Here is a 21,743-nt window from a genome sequence, read left to right as displayed (position 1 = left end):
GTGAGGGGTCCTTCACTGCTCTGGACCAACACACTAGGGTCCTATGGTGAACGTGAGGGGTCCTTCACTGCTCTGGACCACCACACTAGGGTCCTATGGTGAACGTGAGGGGCCCTTCACTGCTCTGGACCACCACACTAGGGTCCTATGTTGAATGTGAGGAGCCCTTCACTGCTCTGGACCCCCACACTAGGGTCCTATGGTGAACGTGAGGGGCCCTTCACTGCTCTGGACCACCACACTAGGGTCCTATGGTGAATGTGAGGGGCCCTTCACTGCTCTGGGCCACCACACTAGGGTCCTATGGTGAACGTGAGGGGCCCTTCACTGCTCTGGACCACCACACTAGGGTCCTATGGTGAACGTGAGGGGCCCTTCACTGCTCTGGACCACCACACTAGGGTCCTATGGTGAACGTGAGGGGTCCTTCACTGCTCTGGACCACCACACTAGGGTCCTATGGTGAATGTGAGGGGCCCTTCACTGCTCTGGACCACCACACTAGGGTCCTATGGTGAATGTGAGGGGCCCTTCACTGCTCTGGACCACCACACTAGGGTCCTATGGTGAATGTGAGGGGTCCTTCACTGCTCTGGACCACCACACTAGGGTCCTATGGTGAATGTGAGGGGTCCTTCACTGCTCTGGACCACCACACTAGGGTCCTATGGTGAACGTGAGGGGCCCTTCACTGCTCTGGACCACCACACTAGGGTCCTATGGTGAACGTGAGGGGCCCTTCACTGCTCTGGACCACCACACTAGGGTCCTATGGTGAATGTGAGGGGTCCTTCACTGTTCTGGGCCACCACACTAGGGTCCTATGGTGAACGTGAGGGGCCCTTCACTGCTCTGGACCACCACACTAGGGTCCTATGGTGAATGTGAGGGGCCCTTCACTGCTCTGGACCACCACACTAGGGTCCTATGGTGAATGTGAGGGGTCCTTCACTGCTCTGGACCACCACACTAGGGTCCTATGGTGAATGTGAGGGGTCCTTCACTGCTCTGGACCACCACACTAGGGTCCTATGGTGAACGTGAGGGGCCCTTCACTGCTCTGGACCACCACACTAGGGTCCTATGGTGAACGTGAGGGGCCCTTCACTGCTCTGGACCACCACACTAGGGTCCTATGGTGAACGTGAGGGGCCCTTCACTGCTCTGGGCCACCACACTAGGGTCCTATGGTGAACGTGAGGGGCCCTTGTCTTTTGTCCACCTTATAATCTAAGATGTAGTAAATGGTGGAGAAGATGGAGCAGATATGGGACATGGTTCCGGTGATGGAGGCCTCTGTCTTCCATTGTAGGTGAAGTCATCTACATCTTATAGAGAACTAGTGACATCACACAGGGCGGCCATCATGGGAGTGGGCAGGGCTCCACATCCCGGCCTTATTACAACACACTGGATCTCCTCCATTTCTGGCCACAAAGTGGAAGTTTATGAAGTTGTGAAGCTCAGGGTCCGGTGCGTCAGCAGCAAATGAACATCAATTAGATGGGTGTCCTGGAAAAATAGGACTATGCCAGCACTTCTCCTCTAGGTATTGAAAGTCCAGACCACACAAGATGGATGCAGGGACAATCACTTTATTGGTGCAACAACAGGTCCGAGCGGGACTCTTCGTCAGGCACAAGTCAAACACAGACCTTGTTTATATGGCCCTGAGGTAATCACTACCGGGTCACAAGGTCAACAAGTTACATAACATATAAAAACAGTGAATTTGGGACATAATATAAAAAAAAACAATAAAGCATTACACATGTGAATATAATATACTGTCACTAGGACATAAATGGTTAAAATGTTTAAAAGTGGTGTGTAAGCAAAAGTGCCCAGTGTCCGTGCTGTATGTAAACCAAACAATAGTTTACGAATGATAGTGAAAGCGAGGCTGGTAGTAGGTGGGTAATCCTGTGTACTATGTAGTCCTGGCTGCGGGACTGAAATTGTGCCCGCATGTCACATAGCGCTGTGATGCACTACATAAAGTGCTAGACGGAGAAAGCACCTGAGAAGGCACCTGAGAAGGCACCTGAGAAGGCACCTGAGAAGACACCTGTGAAGACACCTGAGAAGGCACCTGAGAAGGAACCTGAGAAGACACCTGAGAAGGCACCTGAGAAGGCACCTGAGAAGGCACCTGAGAAGACACCTGAGAAGGCACAGGAGAAGGCACCTGAGAAGACACCTGAGAAGGCACCTGAGAAGGCACCTGAGAAGGCCCCTGAGAAGACACCTGAGAAGGCACCTGAGAAGGCACCAGAGAAGACACCTGAGAAGGCACCTGAGAAGACACCTGAGAAGACACCAGAGAAGACACCTGAGAAGGCACCTGAGAAGACACCTGAGAAGGCACCTGAGAAGACACCAGAGAAGACACCTGAGAAGGCCCCTGAGAAGACACCTGAGAAGACACCTGAGAAGGCACCAGAGAAGACACCTGAGAAGGCACCTGAGAAGACACCTCAGAAGGCACCTGAGAAGACACCTGAGAAGGCACCTGAGAAGGCACCAATAAAGTGATTGTCCCTGCATCCATCTTGTGTGGTCTGGACTTTCAATACCTAGAGGAGAAGTGCCTGGCAGAGTCCTATTTTTCCTGGACACCCATCCAATTGATGTTCATTTACTGGAGTGACCCAGAGCCAATTGAGAAGGACGCCTCGGCTTGCTGACCTCAATCCTCATGGTCATACTACAGGAACTTCACGGTGTTGCGCCCGCAGCGCAACATCTTCTGGTAAGCAGAATCAAACCTTTTGGGGCACCTGCTTATCTTAACTTCTACACTAGGAGCGCACCTTTGTTTTCTTTTTAATTTCGGTACGTCAACAGGGACGGCACACGTTATCCTATAGCTGGTAGGGCTGCGCAGAGTCTCTTACTGGACCTTTAAGGACCTGCCATGACATCATCAGGTCCTAGAAGGTCCTGCATAAGTGCACTCAGGAGGAAGAGGTAATAGGGGAAATATGGAAGGTATAGAAACCCATATATAGGGGGTGGGGAGGCCATAGGGAGCAGTAAATAGGCGGGGTATGGAAAAGGGTATAGAAGACCAAAGGGATCGGTATATAAGGGGGGTAGGGGGCAGTATAGGAGTATAGTGATGTCATAGAACAGGGATAACACACTATAGAGAGGTCAGACCGGCACTATAGAGAGGTCAGGGGGCGGCACTATAGAGAGGTCAGGGGCGGCACTATAGAGAGGTCAGACACAGCTCTAAAGAAAGGTCAGATCCGGCACTATAGAGAGGTCAGACCCGGCACTATAGAGAGGTCAGACCCGGCACTATAGAGAGGTCAGACCCGGCACTATAGAGAGGTCAGACCAGGCACTATAGAGAGGCCAGACCCTAAACTATAGAAAGGTCAGACCCTAAACTATAGAGAGGTCAGACCCGGCACTATAGAGAGGTCAGATCCGGCACCATAAAGAGGTCAGACCCGGCACTATAGAGAGGTCAGACCAGGCACTATAGAGAGGCCAGACCCGAAACTATAGAGAGGTCAGACCCTAAACTATAGAGAGGTCAGACCCGGCACTATAGAGAGGTCAGACCCGGCACTATAGAGAGGTCAGACCCGAAACTATAGAGAGGTCAGACCCGGCACTATAGAGAGGTCAGACCCGGCACTATAGAGAGGTCAGACCCGGCACTATAGAAAGGTCAGACCCGGCACTATAGAAAGGTCAGATCCGGCACTAGAGAGAGGTCAGGGGCGACACCTCACAGACTCCTGCTACTGAGAACCTGGCAGAACAGATTGAAGGTGTTATTTTATTGGTTCTCCTGGTTTTGGCGGGAATTCAGTTAGTTATAAGAGAGCTGCTTCTGTGGGCTCAGCTCACTCTCCGTGTCAAGATCCAGAAGAGCATCGCACACCCACCCTCCCCTGTCAAGGTCACCCTCCCCTGTCACGGTCAACCACCCACCCTCCCCTGTCACAGTTGACCACCCTCCCCTGTCACGGTCGACCTCCCACCCTCCCCTGTCACGGTCGACCTCCCACCCTCCCCTGTCACGGTCGGCCACCCACCCTCCCCTGTCACGGTCGGCCACCCACCCTCCCCTGTCACGGTCGCCCACCGACCCTTCCCTGTCACGGTCGCCCACCGACCCTTCCCTGTCACGGTCGACCACCCACCCTCCCCTGTCACGGTCGACCACCCACCCTCCCCTGTCACGGTCGACCACCCACCCTCCCCTGTCACGGTAGACCACCAACCCTCCCCTGTCAGGGTCGCCATCCCACCCTCCCCTGTCACGGTCACCATCCCACCCTCCCCTGTCACGGTCGACCTCCCACCCTCCCCTGTCACGGTCGACCTCCCACCCTCCCCTGTCACGGTCGACCACCCACCTCCCCTGTCACGGTCGCCCACCCTATCCTGTCACGGTCGACCACCCACCCTCCCCTTTCACGGTCGCCATCCCACCCTCCCCTGTCACGGTTGCCCACCCACCCTCCCCTGTCACGGTCTGTTTTTAAGGGGCATCGCTCCGTTCTTTATCGGGGGTGGACAGTTCTATTGTTAGTATTTTTGGGGTGTCACCCAGACAGGTCTGGGCAGATGGTTATTTTTATTGGTGAAGCTGATGGTTTTAGTTATATGGTCAAGTATTCATGATTTTATGGGTTTATTGGCTAATGGTTTTTAAATAGATATTTATTTGATGAATTATTTTATTTAATATTTATTTATTTATTTAACCCTCAAATATAGACTGGTGGACTTTTATTTCCAAAAATTAGTGTTTGTGTATTTATTTCAGATGGGGCTTGGGGAAGTGGGGGGGGGGGGGGGGGGGTCTCATTCCTATGTGGCTTAGAACCTTATGTCAGATGTGGAGTGTCTGGGCCAGTACAGGGTTTGGACCTTCATTCTGGAGATCACCCTCCACTGATACGACGTCACCTGTACCTATGGCCCATGAAACCATCATTTTGGCTGGAACCAACCAAAGATCTGACAGAAGTGCTAAACAATGACCGTGAAAATGAGATGTATTCAAAAACCACTAAAAGGCTCCCCGGCCAAGTCGGGACCGGGCGGGTGTGCCAGATACTCACATCTAGGGTTCCGGGGCCTCCTTCCAGCACCACACACACAATCGGGATCTTCAATGCGGTCCCTAAAAGACAGAACGTTTGGTAATAGTCAGGTCTGTGGTGGTGCACGAGGTGGGAGCAGACCATCTATGCTAAATCACGTCGATTTATTCATCCATAGTAGAAATAATTACATGAAGGACGCGTTTCGTCCCATAGGCAGCAAGCTGAGGAAGGCAATATGCCGAAACGCGCCCTTCATGTAATTATTTCTACTATGGATCAATAAATCTACGTAATTTAGCATTACCGGTGATATAAAAGACAGAAAGGTCTTATGTTGGCAGAATATTGAGAGGACATCCAGACACGTCCACGTTACATCATGTCATAGGGCCGGTTGTAGGGTCCAGTATTTGGAGGACAGGATGGGTTTATCATGGACAATATCAGGCATATCTCCCCACAACACCAGTGAGGCCCCTTTTTTTCTGTGGTTCTGTCCTTATTGCCTCTATGGTGACCAAGACTACAGTGGGAATAAAATGGGGCATCAAAAAGCATTGCCAGTAATGTTCTATATCCTGACCTTCATGGGCTCCGGGTCAGGTATTGGCTCAGTAGAAGAATTCAGTAACTTTTCGCTATCTCACACCCCATCCTGACTCTATGCCCATGTGGAATGTGCCAATATGGACGACAGTCTGTGTGTATGATGGTGAGGATCTAACAATGTGGTATTAGCATCCAGATACTATATCAATCCGGACCGAGATCAGACTAAATAAGAAATGTAGAATGGGGTGACCTTATGGTGCCCATGTCCTTCAGTAGACAAGGCACAAAAAGTTCTCATGACCTAGAATGGAGGACAATAACGTTATGTGAGCACAAGGTCTCAGCGGGATCAGTCTAAGGCAGGACTTCTATACCACCACTATAAGGACAGAAGATGTCCATGGAAACCCCGTGACCTGAGATGACGGTCCATCTGTACGGTAGAACAACAAATACAATGACGTCATCCAATGGATTCCACCAGGTCTGCTCTCACCTCCTTTATTCATGGTTTGTTGGGAGATGTATCTCTCCAGACGAATTCTCAAAGGGATTTCCACTCCGTACTTTCCATGTGTCCCATCATCCACCAGGATAAAGTGGGTGTGGTTATTATCCAGACAGCACAATGATCCCTGGGATCCTTCATCCATTGGGTACAAGGCTGGAGCTCCACCCTACAAAGGAAACGCTGCATTATAAAGGAATCCCTCAACGGGCAACTGTGATGGAAGCAGCTAAATAGTCCACCAATGTAACCACAGGGGGCAGTATAGGAGAGGTCACAGTTACTAGAGGAGACCACAGGGGGCATTATTGTAGAGATCACAGTTACTAGAGGAGACCACAGGGGGCAGTATAGGAGAGGTCACAGTTACTAGAGGAGACCACAGGGGGCAGTATAGGAGAGGTCACAGTTACTAGAGGAGACCACAGGGGGCAGTATAGGAGAGGTCACAGTTACTAGAGGAGACCACAGGGGGACAGTATTGGAGTGATAACAGTTACTAGAGGAGACCACAGGGGCAGTATTGTAGAGATCACAGTTACTAGAGGAGACCACAGGGGGCAGTATTGTAGAGGTCACAGTTACTAGAGGAGACCACAGGGGGCAGTATTGTAGAGGTCACAGTTACTAGAGGAGACCACAGGGGGCAGTATTGTAGAGGTCACAGTTACTAGAGGAGACCACAGGGGGCAGTATTGTAGAGATCACCGTTACTAGAGGAGACCACAGGGGGCAGTATTGGAGAGATCACAGTTACTAGAGGAGACCACAGGGGGCAGTATTGTAGAGGTCACAGTTACTAGAGGAGACCACAGGGGGCAGTATTGGAGAGATCACAGTTACTAGAGGAGACCACAGGGGGCAGTATTGTAGAGGTCAAAGTTACTAGAGGAGACCACAGGGGGCAGTATTGTAGAGATCACAGTTACTAGAGGAGACCACAGGGGGCAGTATTGTAGAGGTCACAGTTACTAGAGGAGACCACAGGGGGGCAGTATTGTAGAGATCACAGTTACTAGAGGAGACCACAGGGGGCAGTATTGGAGAGATCACAGTTACTAGAGGAGACCACAGGGGGCAGTATTGGAGAGATCACAGTTACTAGAGGAGACCACAGGGGGCAGTATTGTAGAGATCACAGTTACTAGAGGAGACCACAGGGGCAGTATTGTAGAGATCACAGTTACTAGAGGAGACCACAGGGGCAGTATTGTAGAAATCACAGTTATTAGAGGAGACCACAGGGGGCAGTATTGGAAAGATCACAGTTACTAGAGGAGACCACAGGGGGCAGTATTGTAGAGATCACAGTTACTAGAGGAGACCACAGGGAGCAGTATTGTAGAGATCACAGTTACTAGAGGAGACCACAGGGGGCAGTATTGTAGAGATCACAGTTACTAGAGGAGACCACAGGGGGCAGTATTGTAGAGGTCACAGTTACTAGAGGAGACCACAGGGGGCAGTATTGTAGAGGTCACAGTTACTAGAGGAGACCACAGGGGGCAGTATTGTAGAGGTCACAGTTACTAGAGGAGACCACAGGGGGCAGTATTGTAGAGGTCACAGTTACTAGAGGAGACCACAGGGGGCAGTATTGTAGAGGTCACAGTTACTAGAGGAGACCACAGGGGGCAGTATTGTAGAGATCACCGTTACTAGAGGAGACCACAGGGGGCAGTATTGGAGAGATCACAGTTACTAGAGGAGACCACAGGGGGCAGTATTGTAGAGGTCACAGTTACTAGAGGAGACCACAGGGGGCAGTATTGGAGAGATCACAGTTACTAGAGGAGACCACAGGGGGCAGTATTGTAGAGGTCAAAGTTACTAGAGGAGACCACAGGGGGCAGTATTGTAGAGATCACAGTTACTAGAGGAGACCACAGGGGGCAGTATTGTAGAGGTCACAGTTACTAGAGGAGACCACAGGGGGGCAGTATTGTAGAGATCACAGTTACTAGAGGAGACCACAGGGGGCAGTATTGGAGAGATCACAGTTACTAGAGGAGACCACAGGGGGCAGTATTGGAGAGATCACAGTTACTAGAGGAGACCACAGGGGGCAGTATTGTAGAGATCACAGTTACTAGAGGAGACCACAGGGGCAGTATTGTAGAGATCACAGTTACTAGAGGAGACCACAGGGGCAGTATTGTAGAAATCACAGTTATTAGAGGAGACCACAGGGGGCAGTATTGGAAAGATCACAGTTACTAGAGGAGACCACAGGGGGCAGTATTGTAGAGATCACAGTTACTAGAGGAGACCACAGGGAGCAGTATTGTAGAGATCACAGTTACTAGAGGAGACCACAGGGGGCAGTATTGTAGAGATCACAGTTACTAGAGGAGACCACAGGGGGCAATATTGGAAAGATCACAGTTACTAGAGGAGACCACAGGGGGCAGTATTGTAGAGATCACAGTTACTAGAGGAGACCACAGGGGGCAGTATTGTAGAGGTCACAGTTACTAGAGGAGACCACAGGGGGCAGTATTGTAGAGATTACAGTTACTAGAGGAGACCACAGGGGGCAGTATTGTAGAGGTCACAGTTACTAGAGGAGACCACAGGGGGCAGCATTGTAGAGATCACAGTTACTAGAGGAGACCACAGGGGACAGTATTGGAGAGGTCACAGTTACTAGAGGAGACCACAGGGGGCAGTATTGTAGAGATCACAGTTACTAAAGGAGACCACAGGGGGCAGTATTGTAGAGATCACAGTTACTAGAGGAGACCACAGGGGGCAGTATTGTAGAGATCACAGTTACTAGAGGAGACCACAGGGGGCACTATTGTAGAGGTCACAGTTACTAGAGGAGACCACAGGGGGCAGTATTGTAGAGATCACAGTTACTAGAGGAGACCACAGGGGGCAGTATTGTAGAGATCACAGTTACTAGTGGAGATCACAGGGGGCAGTATTGTAGAGGTCACAGTTACTAGAGGAGACCACAGGGGGCAGTATTATAGAGATCACAGTTACTAGAGGAGACCACAGGGGGCACTATTGTAGAGGTCACAGTTACTAGAGGAGACCACAGGGGGCAGTATTGTAGAGATCACAGTTACTAGAGGAGGCCACAGGGGACAGTATTGTAGAGATCACAGTTACTAGAGGAGACCACAGGGGGCAGTATTGTAGAGATCACAGTTACTAGAGGAGACCACAGGGGGCACTATTGTAGAGGTCACAGTTACTAGAGGAGACCACAGGGGGCAGTATTGTAGAGATCACAGTTACTAGAGGAGACCACAGGGGGCAGTATTATAGAGATCACAGTTACTAGAGGAGACCACAGGGGGCAGTATTGTAGAGATCACAGTTACTAGAGGAAACCACAGGGGGCAGTATTGTAGAGATCACAGTTACTAGAGGAGACCACAGGGGGCACTATTGTAGAGGTCACAGTTACTAGAGGAGACCACAGGGGGCAGTATTGTAGAGGTCACAGTTACTAGTGGAGACCACAGGGGGCAGTATTGTAGAGGTCACAGTTACTAGTGGAGACCACAGGGGGCAGTATTAGAGGTGGTCACATTGTAAAATCATTAATATTATTGGGGACCCTCACTGTATACAGAGCCCTAGTAGGTTTTGGGGGTCTCACCGCTGCGCTCAGCAGGTATTCTCTGTTGTGCACGATGCCCCAGGTGGCGATGCCGATGAGGACAATCTCCGAGCCCAGTTGATCTCCACTGAAATCCCGGATGGCCTCTCCCACGTGCTTCATGACCCCAGCATGAGAACCACCAGTGATGATCCAGGCACCTGACCAGGGGAACATGTACAGAAATCTGACAATGAACACGAGGACCACATGGGGGCAGCACACACTCTGGCCCCAATTCAATCCCATGACACACCGTGGACATTGTCCCCCTCCCCCCCACATTTTAAGACATGAAGACGACAGAAGAGGAAGAAGACAACAATTGGTCCGCCTGGCCGGTCCAATCCCCTCACTCAGTGCAGGAATACCATGATGGTGATACACCCCATTGTTAGTAAGTGAGGGTTCAGAATGGACACGAGTTGTAAAGAGGTGAACAACCACCAAACCCTCATGGCCTAAGTGTGGCCTTTTCTCTGGGGCTCTCTTTCCTCTATGTGTCCAGGAGAGGATAGCCCAGAATAATGGGATAAACCTAATCCAGCCTACGCTGCCTCACCTGTACTCTGCGCTGCCTTCTTGTGTCTCTGGTGCCTCACTTGTACTTTGCGCTGCCTTCCTGTGTCTCCTGTGCCTCACCTGTACTCTGCGCTGCCTTCCTGTGTCTCCGGTGCCTCACCTGTACTCTGCGCTGCCTTCCTGTGTCTCCTGTGCCTCACCTGTACTCTGCGCTGCCTTCCTGTGTCTCCGGTGCCTCACCTGTACTCTGCGCTGCCTTCCTGTGTCTCCGGTGCCTCACCTGTACTCTGCGCTGCCTTCCTGTGTCTCCTGTGCCTCACCTGTACTCTGCGCTGCCTTCCTGTGTCTCCTCTGCCTCACCTGTACTCTGCGCTGCCTTCCTGTGTCTCCGGTGCCTCACCTGTACTCTGCGCTGCCTTCCTGTGTCTCCGGTGCCTTACCTGTACACTGCGATGCCTTCCTGTGTCTCCTCTGCCTCACCTGTACTCTGCGCTGCCTTCCTGTGTCTACGGTGCCTCATCTGTACTCTGCGCTGCCTTCCTGTGTTCCTGGTGCCTCACCTGTACTCTGTGCTGCCTTCCTGTGTCTCCTGTGCCTCACCTGTACTCTGCGCTGCCTTCCTGTGTCTCTGGTGCCTCACCTGTACTCTGCGCTGCCTTCCTGTGTCTCGGGTGCCTCACCTGTACTTTGCGCTCCCTTCCTGTGCCTCCGGTGCCTTACCTGTACTCTGCACTGCCTTCCTGTGCTTCACCTGTACTCTGCGCTGCCTTCCTGTGTCTCTGGTGCCTCACGTGTACTCTGCGCTGCCTTCCTGTGTCTCTGGTGCCTCACCTGTACTCTGCGCTGCCTTCTTGTGTCTCACCTGTACTCTGCGCTGCCTTCCTGTGTCTCCGGTGCCTCACCTGTACTCTGCGCTGCCTTCCTGTGTCTCTGGTGCCTCACCTGTACTCTGTGCTGCCTTCCTGTGTCTCCTGGGCCTCACCTGTACTCTGCGCTGCCTTCTTGTGTCTCCTGTGCTTCACCTGTACTCTGCGCTGCCTTCTTTTGTCTCCTGTGCATCACCTGTACTCTGCGCTGCCTTCCTGTGTCTCCGGTGCCTCACCTGTGATCTGCGCTGCCTTCCTGTGTCTCCTGTGCTTCACCTGTACTCTGCGCTGCCTTCTTGTGTCTCCTGTGCCTCACCTGTACTCTGCGCTGCCTTCCTGTGTCTCCGGTGCCTCACCTGTACTCTGCGCTGCCTTCCTGTGTCTCTGGTGCTTCACCTGTACTCTGTGCTGCCTTCCTGTGCCTCACCTGTACTCTGCGCTGCCTTCCTGTGTCTCCTGTGCTTCACCTGTACTCTGCGCTGCCTTCTTGTGTCTCCTGTGCCTCACCTGTACTCTGCACTGCCTTCCTGTGTCTCCGGTGCCTCACCTGTGATCTGCGCTGCCTTCCTGTGCCTCACCTGTACTCTGTGCTGCCTTCCTGTGCCTACGGTGCATCACCTGTACTCTGCACTGCCTTCCTGTGTCTCTGGTGCCTCACCTGTACTCTGCGCTGCCTTCTCGTGCCTCTGGTGCCTTACCTGTACTCTGCGCTGCCTTCCTGTGTCTCCTGTGCTTCACCTGTACTCTGCGCTGCCTTCTTGTGTCTCCTGTGCCTCACCTGTACTCTGCGCTGCCTTCCTGTGTCTCCGGTGCCTCACCTGTACTCTGCGCTGCCTTCCTGTGTCTCCTGTGCTTCACCTGTACTTTGCGCTGCCTTCCTGTGTCTCCGGTGCCTCACCTGTACTCTGCGCTGCCTTCCTGTGTCTCTGGTGCCTCACCTGTACTCTGCGCTGCCTTCCTGTGTCTCCGGTGCCTCACCTGTACTCTGCGCTGCCTTCCTGTGTCTCCTGTGCTTCACCTGTACTCTGCGCTGCCTTCCTGTGTCTCCTGTGCCTCACCTGTACTCTGCGCTGCCTTCCTGTGTCTCTGGTGCCTCACCTGTACTCTGCGCTGCCTTCCTGTGTCTCGGGTGCCTCACCTGTACTTTGCGCTGCCTTCCTGTGCCTCCGGTGCCTTACCTGTACTCTGCACTGCCTTCCTGTGCTTCACCTGTACTCTGCGCTGCCTTCCTGTGTCTCTGGTGCCTCACGTGTACTCTGCGCTGCCTTCCTGTGTCTCTGGTGCCTCACCTGTACTCTGCGCTGCCTTCTTGTGTCTCCTGTGCCTCACCTGTACTCTGCGCTGCCTTCCTGTGTCTCCGGTGCCTCACCTGTACTCTGCGCTGCCTTCCTGTGTCTCTGGTGCCTCACCTGTACTCTGTGCTGCCTTCCTGTGTCTCCTGGGCCTCACCTGTACTCTGCGCTGCCTTCTTGTGTCTCCTGTGCTTCACCTGTACTCTGCGCTGCCTTCTTTTGTCTCCTGTGCATCACCTGTACTCTGCGCTGCCTTCCTGTGTCTCCGGTGCCTCACCTGTGATCTGCGCTGCCTTCCTGTGTCTCCTGTGCTTCACCTGTACTCTGCGCTGCCTTCTTGTGTCTCCTGTGCCTCACCTGTACTCTGCGCTGCCTTCCTGTGTCTCCGGTGCCTCACCTGTACTCTGCGCTGCCTTCCTGTGTCTCTGGTGCTTCACCTGGACTCTGTGCTGCCTTCCTGTGCCTCACCTGTACTCTGCGCTGCCTTCCTGTGTCTCCTGTGCTTCACCTGTACTCTGCGCTGTCTTCTTGTGTCTCCTGTGCCTCACCTGTACTCTGCACTGCCTTCCTGTGTCTCCGGTGCCTCACCTGTACTCTGCGCTGCCTTCCTGTGTCTCCTGTGCCTCACCTGTACTCTGTGCTGCCTTCCTGTGCCTACGGTGCATCACCTGTACTCTGCACTGCCTTCCTGTGTCTCTGGTGCCTCACCTGTACTCTGCGCTGCCTTCTCGTGCCTCTGGTGCCTTACCTGTACTCTGCGCTGCCTTCCTGTGTCTCCTGTGCTTCACCTGTACTCTGCGCTGCCTTCTTGTGTCTCCTGTGCCTCGCCTGTACTCTGCGCTGCCTTCCTGTGTCTCCGGTGCCTCACCTGTACTCTGCGCTGCCTTCCTGTGTCTCCTGTGCTTCACCTGTACTTTGCGCTGCCTTCCTGTGTCTCCGGTGCCTCACCTGTACTCTGCGCTGCCTTCCTGTGTCTCTGGTGCCTCACCTGTACTCTGCGCTGCCTTCCTGTGTCTCCGGTGCCTCACCTGTACTCTGCGCTGCCTTCCTGTGTCTCCTGTGCTTCACCTGTACTCTGCGCTGCCTTCTTGTGTCTCCTGTGCCTCACCTGTACTCTGCGCTGCCTTCCTGTGTATCGGGTGCCTCACCTGTGATCTGCGCTACCTTCCTGTGTCTCCTGTGCCTCACCTGTACTCTGTGCTGCCTTCCTGTGCCTACGGTGCATCACCTGTACTCTGCACTGCCTTCCTGTGTCTCTGGTGCCTCACCTGTACTCTGCGCTGCCTTCTCGTGCCTCTGGTGCCTTACCTGTACTCTGCGCTGCCTTCCTGTGTCTCCTGTGCTTCACCTGTACTCTGCACTGCCTTCTTGTGTCTCCTGTGCCTCACCTGTACTCTGTGCTGCCTTCCTGTGCCTACGGTGCATCACCTGTACTCTGCACTGCCTTCCTGTGTCTCTGGTGCCTCACCTGTACTCTGCGCTGCCTTCTCGTGCCTCTGGTGCCTTACCTGTACTCTGCGCTGCCTTCCTGTGTCTCCTGTGCTTCACCTGTACTCTGCGCTGCCTTCTTGTGTCTCCTGTGCCTCACCTGTACTCTGTGCTGCCTTCCTGTGCCTACGGTGCCTCACCTGTACTCTGCGCTGCCTTCCTGTGTCTCTGGTGCCTCACCTGTACTCTGCGCTGCCTTCCTGTGTCTCCTGTGCTTCACCTGTACTCTGCGCTGCCTTCTTGTGTCTCCTGTGCCTCACCTGTACTCTGCGCTGCCTTCCTGTGTATCCGGTGCCTCACCTGTGATCTGCGCTACCTTCCTGTGTCTCCTGTGCCTCACCTGTACTCTGTGCTGCCTTCCTGTGCCTACGGTGCCTCACCTGTACTCTGCGCTGCCTTCCTGTGTCTCCAGCGCCTCACCTGTACTATGCGCTGCCTTCCTGTGTCTCCGGTGCCTCACCTGTACTCTGCGCTGCCTTCCTGTGTTTCCAATGCTTTACCTGTACTCTGCGCTGCCTTCCTGTGTCTCCTGTGCCTCACCTGTACTCTGCGCTGCCTTCCTGTGTCTCCGGTGCCTCACCTGTACTCTGCGCTGCCTTCCTGTGTCTCCTGTGCCTCACCTGTACACTGCGCTGCCTTCTTGTGTCTCTGGTGCCTCATATGTACTCTGTGCTGCCTTCCTGTGTCTCTGGTGCCTCATCTGTACTCTGCGCTGCCTTCCTGTGTCTCTGGTGCCTCATCTGTACTCTGTGCTGCCTTCCTGTGTCTCTGGTGCCTCATCTGTACTCTGCGCTGCCTTCCTGTGTCTCTGGTGCCTCACCTGTACTCTGCGCTGCCTTCCTGTGTCTCTGGTGCCTCATCTGTACTCTGCACAGCCTTCCTGTGTCTCCTGTGCCTCACCTGTACTGCCTTCCCGTGTCTCCGGTGCCTCACCTGTACTCTGCGCGGCCTTCCTGTGTCTCTGGTGCCTCATCTGTACTCTGCGATGCCTTCTTGTGTCTCTGGTGCCTCACCTGTACTCCGCGCTGCCTTCTTGTGTCTCTGGTGCCTCATCTGTACTCTGCACTGCCTTGCTGTGTCTCCGGTGCCTCACCTGTACTCTGCGCTGCCTTCTTGTGTTTCCTGTGCCTCACCTGCACTCTGCGCTGCCTTCTTGTGTCTCTGGTGCCTCACCTGTACTCTGCGCTGCCTTCATATGTCTCTGGTGCCTCATCTGTACTCTGCGCTGCCTTCCTGTGTCTCCGGTGCCTCACCTTTACTCTGCGCTGCCTTCCTGTGTCTCCGGTGCCTCACCTGTACTCTGTGCTGCCTTCCTGTGTCTCCGGTGCCTTACCTGTACTCTGCGCTGCCTTCCTGTGTCTCCGGTGCCTCACCTGTACTCTGCACTGCCTTCCTGTGTCTCCTGTGCTTCACCTGTACTCTGCGCTGCCTTCTTGTGTCTCCTGTGCCTCACCTGTACTCTGCGCTGCCTTCCTGTGTCTCCGTTGCCTCACCTGTGATCTGCGCTGCCTTCCTGTGTCTCCTGTGCCTCACCTGTACTCTGTGCTGCCTTCCTGTGCCTAGGGTGCCTCACCTGTACTCTGCGCTGCCTTCCTGTGTCTCTGGTGCCTTACCTGTACTCTGCGCTGCCTTCCTGTGTCTCCTGTGCCTCACCTGTACTCTGTGCTGCCTTCCTGTGTCTCCGGTGCCTTACCTGTACTCTGCGCTGCCTTCCTGTGTCTCCTGTGCCTCACCTGTACTCTGCGCTGCCTTCCTGTGTCTCCTTTGCCTCACCTGTACTCTGCGCAGCCTTCCTGTGTCTCCGGTGCCTCACCTGTACTCTGTGCTGCCTTCCTGTGTCTCCGGTGCGTTACCTATACTCTGCGCTGCCTTCCTGTGTCTCCGGTGCCTCACCTGTACTCTGCGCTGCCTTCCTGTGTCTCCTGTGCTTCACCTGTATTCTGCGCTGCCTTCTTGTGTCTCCTGTGCCTCACCTGTACTCTGCGCTGCCTTCCTGTGTCTCCGGTGCCTCACCTGTGATCTGCGCTGCCTTCCTGTGTCTCCTGTGCCTCACCTGTACTCTGTGCTGCTTTCCTGTGCCTACGGTGCCTCACCTGTACTCTGCGCTGCCTTCCTGTGTCTCTGGTGCCTCACCTGTACTCTGCGCTGCCTTCCTGTGTCTCCTGTGCCTCACCTGTTCTCTGCGCTGCCTTCCTGTGTCTCCGGTGCCTCACCTGTACTCTTCGCTGCCTTCCTGTGTCTCCGGTGCTTTACCTTTACTCTGCGCTGCCTTCCTGTGTCTCCTGTGCCTCACCTGTACTCTGCGCTGCCTTCCTGTGTCTCCTGTGCCTCACCTGTACTCTGCGCAGCCTTCCTGTGTCTCCGGTGCCTCACCTGTACTCTGTGCTGCCTTCCTGTGTCTCTGGTGCGTTACCTATACTCTGCGCTGCCTTCCTGTGTCTCCGGTGCCTCACCTGTACTCTGCGCTGCCTTCCTGTGTCTCCTGTGCTTCACCTGTATTCTGCGCTGCCTTCTTGTGTCTCCTGTGCCTTACCTGTACTCTGCGCTGCCTTCCTTTGTCTCCGGTGCCTCACCTGTGATCTGCGCTGCCTTCCTGTGTCTCCTGTGCCTCACCTGTACTCTGTGCTGCTTTCCTGTGCCTACGGTGCCTCACCTGTACTCTGCGCTGCCTTCCTGTGTCTCTGGTGCCTCACCTGTACTCTGCGCTGCCTTCCTGTGTCTCCTGTGCCTCACCTGTTCTCTGCGCTGCCTTCCTGTGTCTCCGGTGCCTCACCTGTACTCTGCGCTGCCTTCTTGTGTCTCCGGTGCCTCACCTGTACTCTGTGCTGCCTTCCTGTGTCTCCGGTGCTTTACCTGTACTCTGCGCTGCCTTCCTGTGTCTCCTGTGCCTCACCTGTACTCTGCGCTGCCTTCCTGTGTCTCCGGTGCCTCACCTGTACTCTGCGCTGCCTTCCTGTGTCTCCTGTGCCTCACCTGTACTCTGCGCTGCCTTCTTGTGTGTCTGGTGCCTCATCTGTACTCTGTGCTGCCTTCCTGTGTCTCTGGTGCCTCATCTGTACTCTGCGCTGCCTTCCTGTGTCTCTGGTGCCTCATCTGTACTCTGTGCTGCCTTCCTGTGTCTCTGGTGCCTCATCTGTACTCTGCGCTGCCTTCCTGTGTCTCTGGTGCCTCACCTGTACTCTGCGCTGCCTTCTTGTGTCTCAGGTGCCTCATCTGTACTCTGCACAGCCTTCCTGTGTCTCAGGTGCCTCATCTGTACTCTGCACAGCCTTCCTATGTCTCCTGTGCCTCACCTGTACTCTGCGCTGCCTTCCTGTGTCTCCGGTGCCTCACCTGTACTCTACGCTGCCTTCCTGTGTCTCTGGTGCCTCATCTGTACTCTGCGCTGCCTTCTTTTGTCTCTGGTGCCTCACCTGTACTCTGCGCTGCCTTCTTGTGTCTCTGGTGCCTCATCTGTACTCTGCACTGCCTTCCTGTGTCTCCGGTGCCTCACCTGTACTCTGCGCTGCCTTCTTGTGTCTCCTGTGCCTCACCTGCACTCTGCGCTGCCTTCTTGTGTCTCTCTTGCCTCACCTGTACTCTGCGCTGCCTTCCTATGTCTCTGGTGCCTCATCTGTACTCTGCGCTGCCTTCTTGTGTCTCCGGTGCCTCACCTGTACTCTGCGCTGCCTTCCTGTGTCTAGGTGCCTCACCTGTACTCTGCGCTGCCTTCCTGTGGCTCCGGTGCCTTACCTGTACTCTGCGCTGCCTTCCTGTGTCTCCTGTGCCTCACCTGTACTCTGCGCTGCCTTCCTGTGTCTCCTTTGCCTCACCTGTACTCTGCGCAGCCTTCCTGTGTCTCCGGTGCCTCACCTGTACTCTGTGCTGCCTTCCTGTGTCTCCGGTGCGTTACCTATACTCTGTGCTGCCTTCCTGTGTCTCCGGTGCCTCACCTGTACTCTGCGCTGCCTTCCTGTGTCTCCTGTGCTTCACCTGTATTCTGCGCTGCCTTCTTGTGTCTCCTGTGCCTCACCTGTACTCTGCGCTGCCTTCCTGTGTCTCCGGTGCCTCACCTGTGATCTGCGCTGCCTTCCTGTGTCTCCTGTGCCTCACCTGTACTCTGTGCTGCTTTCCTGTGCCTACGGTGCCTCACCTGTACTCTGCGCTGCCTTCCTGTGTCTCTGGTGCCTCACCTGTACTCTGCGCTGCCTTCCTGTGTCTCCTGTGCCTCACCTGTTCTCTGCGCTGCCTTCCTGTGTCTCCGGTGCCTCAACTGTACTCTTGGCTGCCTTCCTGTGTCTCCGGTGCTTTACCTTTACTCTGCGCTGCCTTCCTGTGTCTCCTGTGCCTCACCTGTACTCTGCGCTGCCTTCCTGTGTCTCCTGTGCCTCACCTGTACTCTGCGCAGCCTTCCTGTGTCTCCGGTGCCTCACCTGTACTCTGTGCTGCCTTCCTGTGTCTCCAGTGCGTTACCTATACTCTGCGCTGCCTTCCTGTGTCTCCGGTGCCTCACCTGTACTCTGCGCTGCCTTCCTGTGTCTCCTGTGCTTCACCTGTATTCTGCGCTGCCTTCTTGTGTCTCCTGTGCCTCACCTGTACTCTGCGCTGCCTTCCTGTGTCTCCTGTGCCTCACCTGTGATCTGCGCTGCCTTCCTGTGTCTCCTGTGCCTCACCTGTACTCTGTGCTGCTTTCCTGTGCCTACTGTGCCTCACCTGTACTCTGCGCTGCCTTCCTGTGTCTCTGGTGCCTCACCTGTACTCTGCGCTGCCTTCCTGTGTCTCCTGTGCCTCACCTGTTCTCTGCGCTGCCTTCCTGTGTCTCCGGTGCCTCACCTGTACTCTTCGCTGCCTTCCTGTGTCTCCGGTGCTTTACCTTTACTCTGTGCTGCCTTCCTGTGTCTCCTGTGCCTCACCTGTACTCTGCGCTGCCTTCCTGTGTCTCCTGTGCCTCACCTGTACTCTGCGCTGCCTTCTTGTGTCTCTGGTGCCTCATCTGTACTATGTGCTGCCTTCCTGTGTCTCTGGTGCCTCATCTGTACTCTGCGCTGCCTTCCTGCGTCTCTGGTGCCTCATCTGTACTCTGTGCTGCCTTCCTGTGTCTCCTGTGCTTCACCTGTATTCTGCGCTGCCTTCTTGTGTCTCCTGTGCCTCACCTGTACTCTGCGCTGCCTTCCTGTGTCTCCTGTGCCTCACCTGTTCTCTGCGCTGCCTTCCTGTGTCTCCGGTGCCTCACCTGTACTCTTCGCTGCCTTCCTGTGTCTCCGGTGCTTTACCTTTACTCTGCGCAGCCTTCCTGTATCTCCTGTGCCTCACCTGTATTCTGCGCTGCCTTCCTGTGTCTCCGGTGCCTCACCTGTACTCTGCGCTGCCTTCCTGTGTCTCCTGTGCCTCACCTGTACTCTGCGCTGCCTTCTTGTGTCTCTGGTGCCTCATCTGTACTCTGTGCTGCCTTTCTGTGTCTCTGGTGCCTCATCTGTACTCTGCGCTGCCTTCCTGTGTCTCTGGTGCCTCATCTGTACTCTGTGCTGCCTTCCTTTGTCTCTGGTGCCTCATCTGTACTCTGCGCTGCCTTCCTGTGTCTCTGGTGCCTCACCTGTACTCTGCGCTGCCTTCCTGTGTCTCAGGTGCCTCATCTGTACTCTACACAGCCTTCCTGTGTCTCCTGTGCCTCACCTGTACTCTGCGCTGCCTTCCTGTGTCTCCGGTGCCTCACTTGTACTCTGCGCTGCCTTCCTGTGTCTCTGGTGCCTCATCTGTACTCTGCGCTGCCTTCTTGTGTCTCTGGAGCCTCACCTGTACTCTGCGCTGCCTTCTTGTGTCTCTGGTGCCTCATCTGTACTCTGCACTGCCTTCCTGTGTCTCCGGTGCCTCACCTGTACTCTGCGCTGCCTTCTTGTGTCTCCTGTGCCTCAAATGAACTCTGCGCTGCCTTCTTGTGTCTCTGGTGCCTCACCTGTACTCTGCGCTGCCTTCCTATGTCTCTGGTGCCTCATCTGTACTCTGCGCTGCCTTCCTGTGTCTCTGGTGCCTCACCTGTACTCTGCGCTGCCTTCCTGTGTCTCCGGTGCCTCACCTGTACTCTGTGCTGCCTTCCTGTGTCTCCGGTGCCTTACCTGTACTCTGCGCTGCCTTCCTGTGTCTCCTGTGCCTCACCTGTACTCTGCGCTGCCTTCTTGTGTCTCTGGTGCCTCATCTGTACTCTTTGCTGCCTTCCTGTGTCTCTGGTGCCTCATCTGTACTCTGCGCTGCCTTCCTGTGTCTCTGGTGCCTCATCTGTACTCTGCGCTGCCTTCCTGTGTCTCTGGTGCCTCACCTGTACTCTGCGCTGCCTTCCTGTGTCTCTGGTGCCTCATCTGAACTCTGCACAGCCTTCCTGTGTCTCCGGTGCCTCACCTGTACTCTGCGCTGCCTTCCTGTGTCTCTGGTGCCTCATCTGTACTCTGCGCTGCCTTCTTGTGTCTCTGGTGCCTCATCTGTACTCTGTGCTGCCTTCTTGTGTCTCCTGTGCCTCACCTGCACTCTGCGCTGCCTTCTTGTGTCTCTGGTGCCTCACCTGTACTCTGCGCTGCCTTCCTATGTCTCTGGTGCCTCATTGGTACTCTGCGCTGCCTTCCTGTGTCTCAGGTGCCTCATCTGTACTCTACACAGCCTTCCTGTGTCTCCTGTGCCTCACCTGTACTCTACGCTGCCTTCCTGTGTCTCCGGTGCCTCACTTGTACTCTGCGCTGCCTTCCTATGTCTCTGGTGCCTCATCTGTACTCTGCGCTGCCTTCTTGTGTCTCTGGAGCCTCACCTGTACTCTGCGCTACCTTCTTGTGTCTCTGGTGCCTCATCTGTACTCTGCACTGCCTTCCTGTGTCTCCGGTGCCTCACCTGTACTCTGTGCTGCCTTCTTGTGTCTCCTGTGCCTCACCTGCACTCTGTGCTGCCTTCTTGTGTCTCTGGAGCCTCACCTGTACTCTGCGCTGCCTTCCTATGTCTCTGGTGCCTCATCTGTACTCTGCGTTGCCTTCCTGTGTCTCCGGTGCCTCACCTGTACTCTGCGCTGCCTTCCTGTGTCTCTGGTGCCTCACCTGTACTCTGTGCTGCCTTCCTGTGTCTCCGATGCCTTACCTGTACTCTGCGCTGCCTTCCTGTGTCTCCTGTGCCTCACCTGTACTCTGAGCAGCCTTCCTGTGTCTCCTGTGCCTCACCTGTACTCTGCGCTGCCTTCCTGTGTCTCTGGTGCCTCATCTGTACTCTGTGCTGCCTTCCTGTGTCTCTGGTGCCTCATCTGTACTCTGCGCTGCCTTCCTGTGTCTCTGGTGCCTCACCTGTACTCTGTGCTGCCTTCCTGTGTCTCAGGTGCCTCATCTGTACTCTGCGCTGCCTTCCTATGTCTCTGGTGCCTCATCTGTACTCTGCGCTGCCTTCCTGTGTCTCCGGTGCCTCACCTGTACTCTGCGCTGCCTTCCTGTGTCTCCGGTGCCTCACTGGTACTCTGTGCTGCCTTCCTGTGTCTCTGGTGCCTCATCTGTACTCTGCGCTGCCTTCCTGTGTCTCTGGTGCCTCATCTGTACCATGCGCTGCCTTCCTGTGTCTCTGGTGCCTCACCTGTACTCTTTGCTGCCTTCCTGTGTCTCTGGTGCCTCATCTGTACTCTGCGCTGCCTTCCTGTGTCTCCTGTGCCTCACCTGTACTGTGCGCTGCCTTCTTGTGTCTCTGGTGCCTCATCTGTACTCTGTGCTGCCTTCCTGCGTCTCTGGTGCCTCATCTGTACTCTGTGCTGCCTTCCTGTGTCTCCTGTGCTTCACCTGTATTCTGCGCTGCCTTCTTGTGTCTTCTGTGCCTCACCTGTACTCTGCG

General features: G+C 54.8%; 1 protein-coding gene across 1 annotated transcript in view; it reads right to left on the bottom strand.

The window, feature by feature from the left end:
- The window catches only part of LOC130322638 (transient receptor potential cation channel subfamily M member 2-like), a 285,004-nt gene that overhangs the window by 197,038 nt on the left and 66,223 nt on the right, over positions 1 to 21,743 (bottom strand). Inside the window, exons 5-7 of the mRNA XM_056553109.1 lie at positions 9,752 to 9,912; positions 6,124 to 6,304; positions 5,091 to 5,152 (exon numbers count right to left, since the gene is read on the bottom strand). Coding sequence (XP_056409084.1) covers positions 5,091 to 5,152; positions 6,124 to 6,304; positions 9,752 to 9,912 — 404 coding nt within the window. The remainder of the gene's footprint in view (positions 1 to 5,090; positions 5,153 to 6,123; positions 6,305 to 9,751; positions 9,913 to 21,743) is intronic.

Source organism: Hyla sarda, unplaced genomic scaffold (genome assembly GCF_029499605.1).
Source record: "Hyla sarda isolate aHylSar1 unplaced genomic scaffold, aHylSar1.hap1 scaffold_237, whole genome shotgun sequence".
Classification (NCBI taxonomy): domain Eukaryota; kingdom Metazoa; phylum Chordata; class Amphibia; order Anura; family Hylidae; genus Hyla; species Hyla sarda.
The sequence above is the reverse complement of the archived record's forward strand: the minus strand, read 5'-3'. Positions and strand labels throughout refer to the sequence as shown.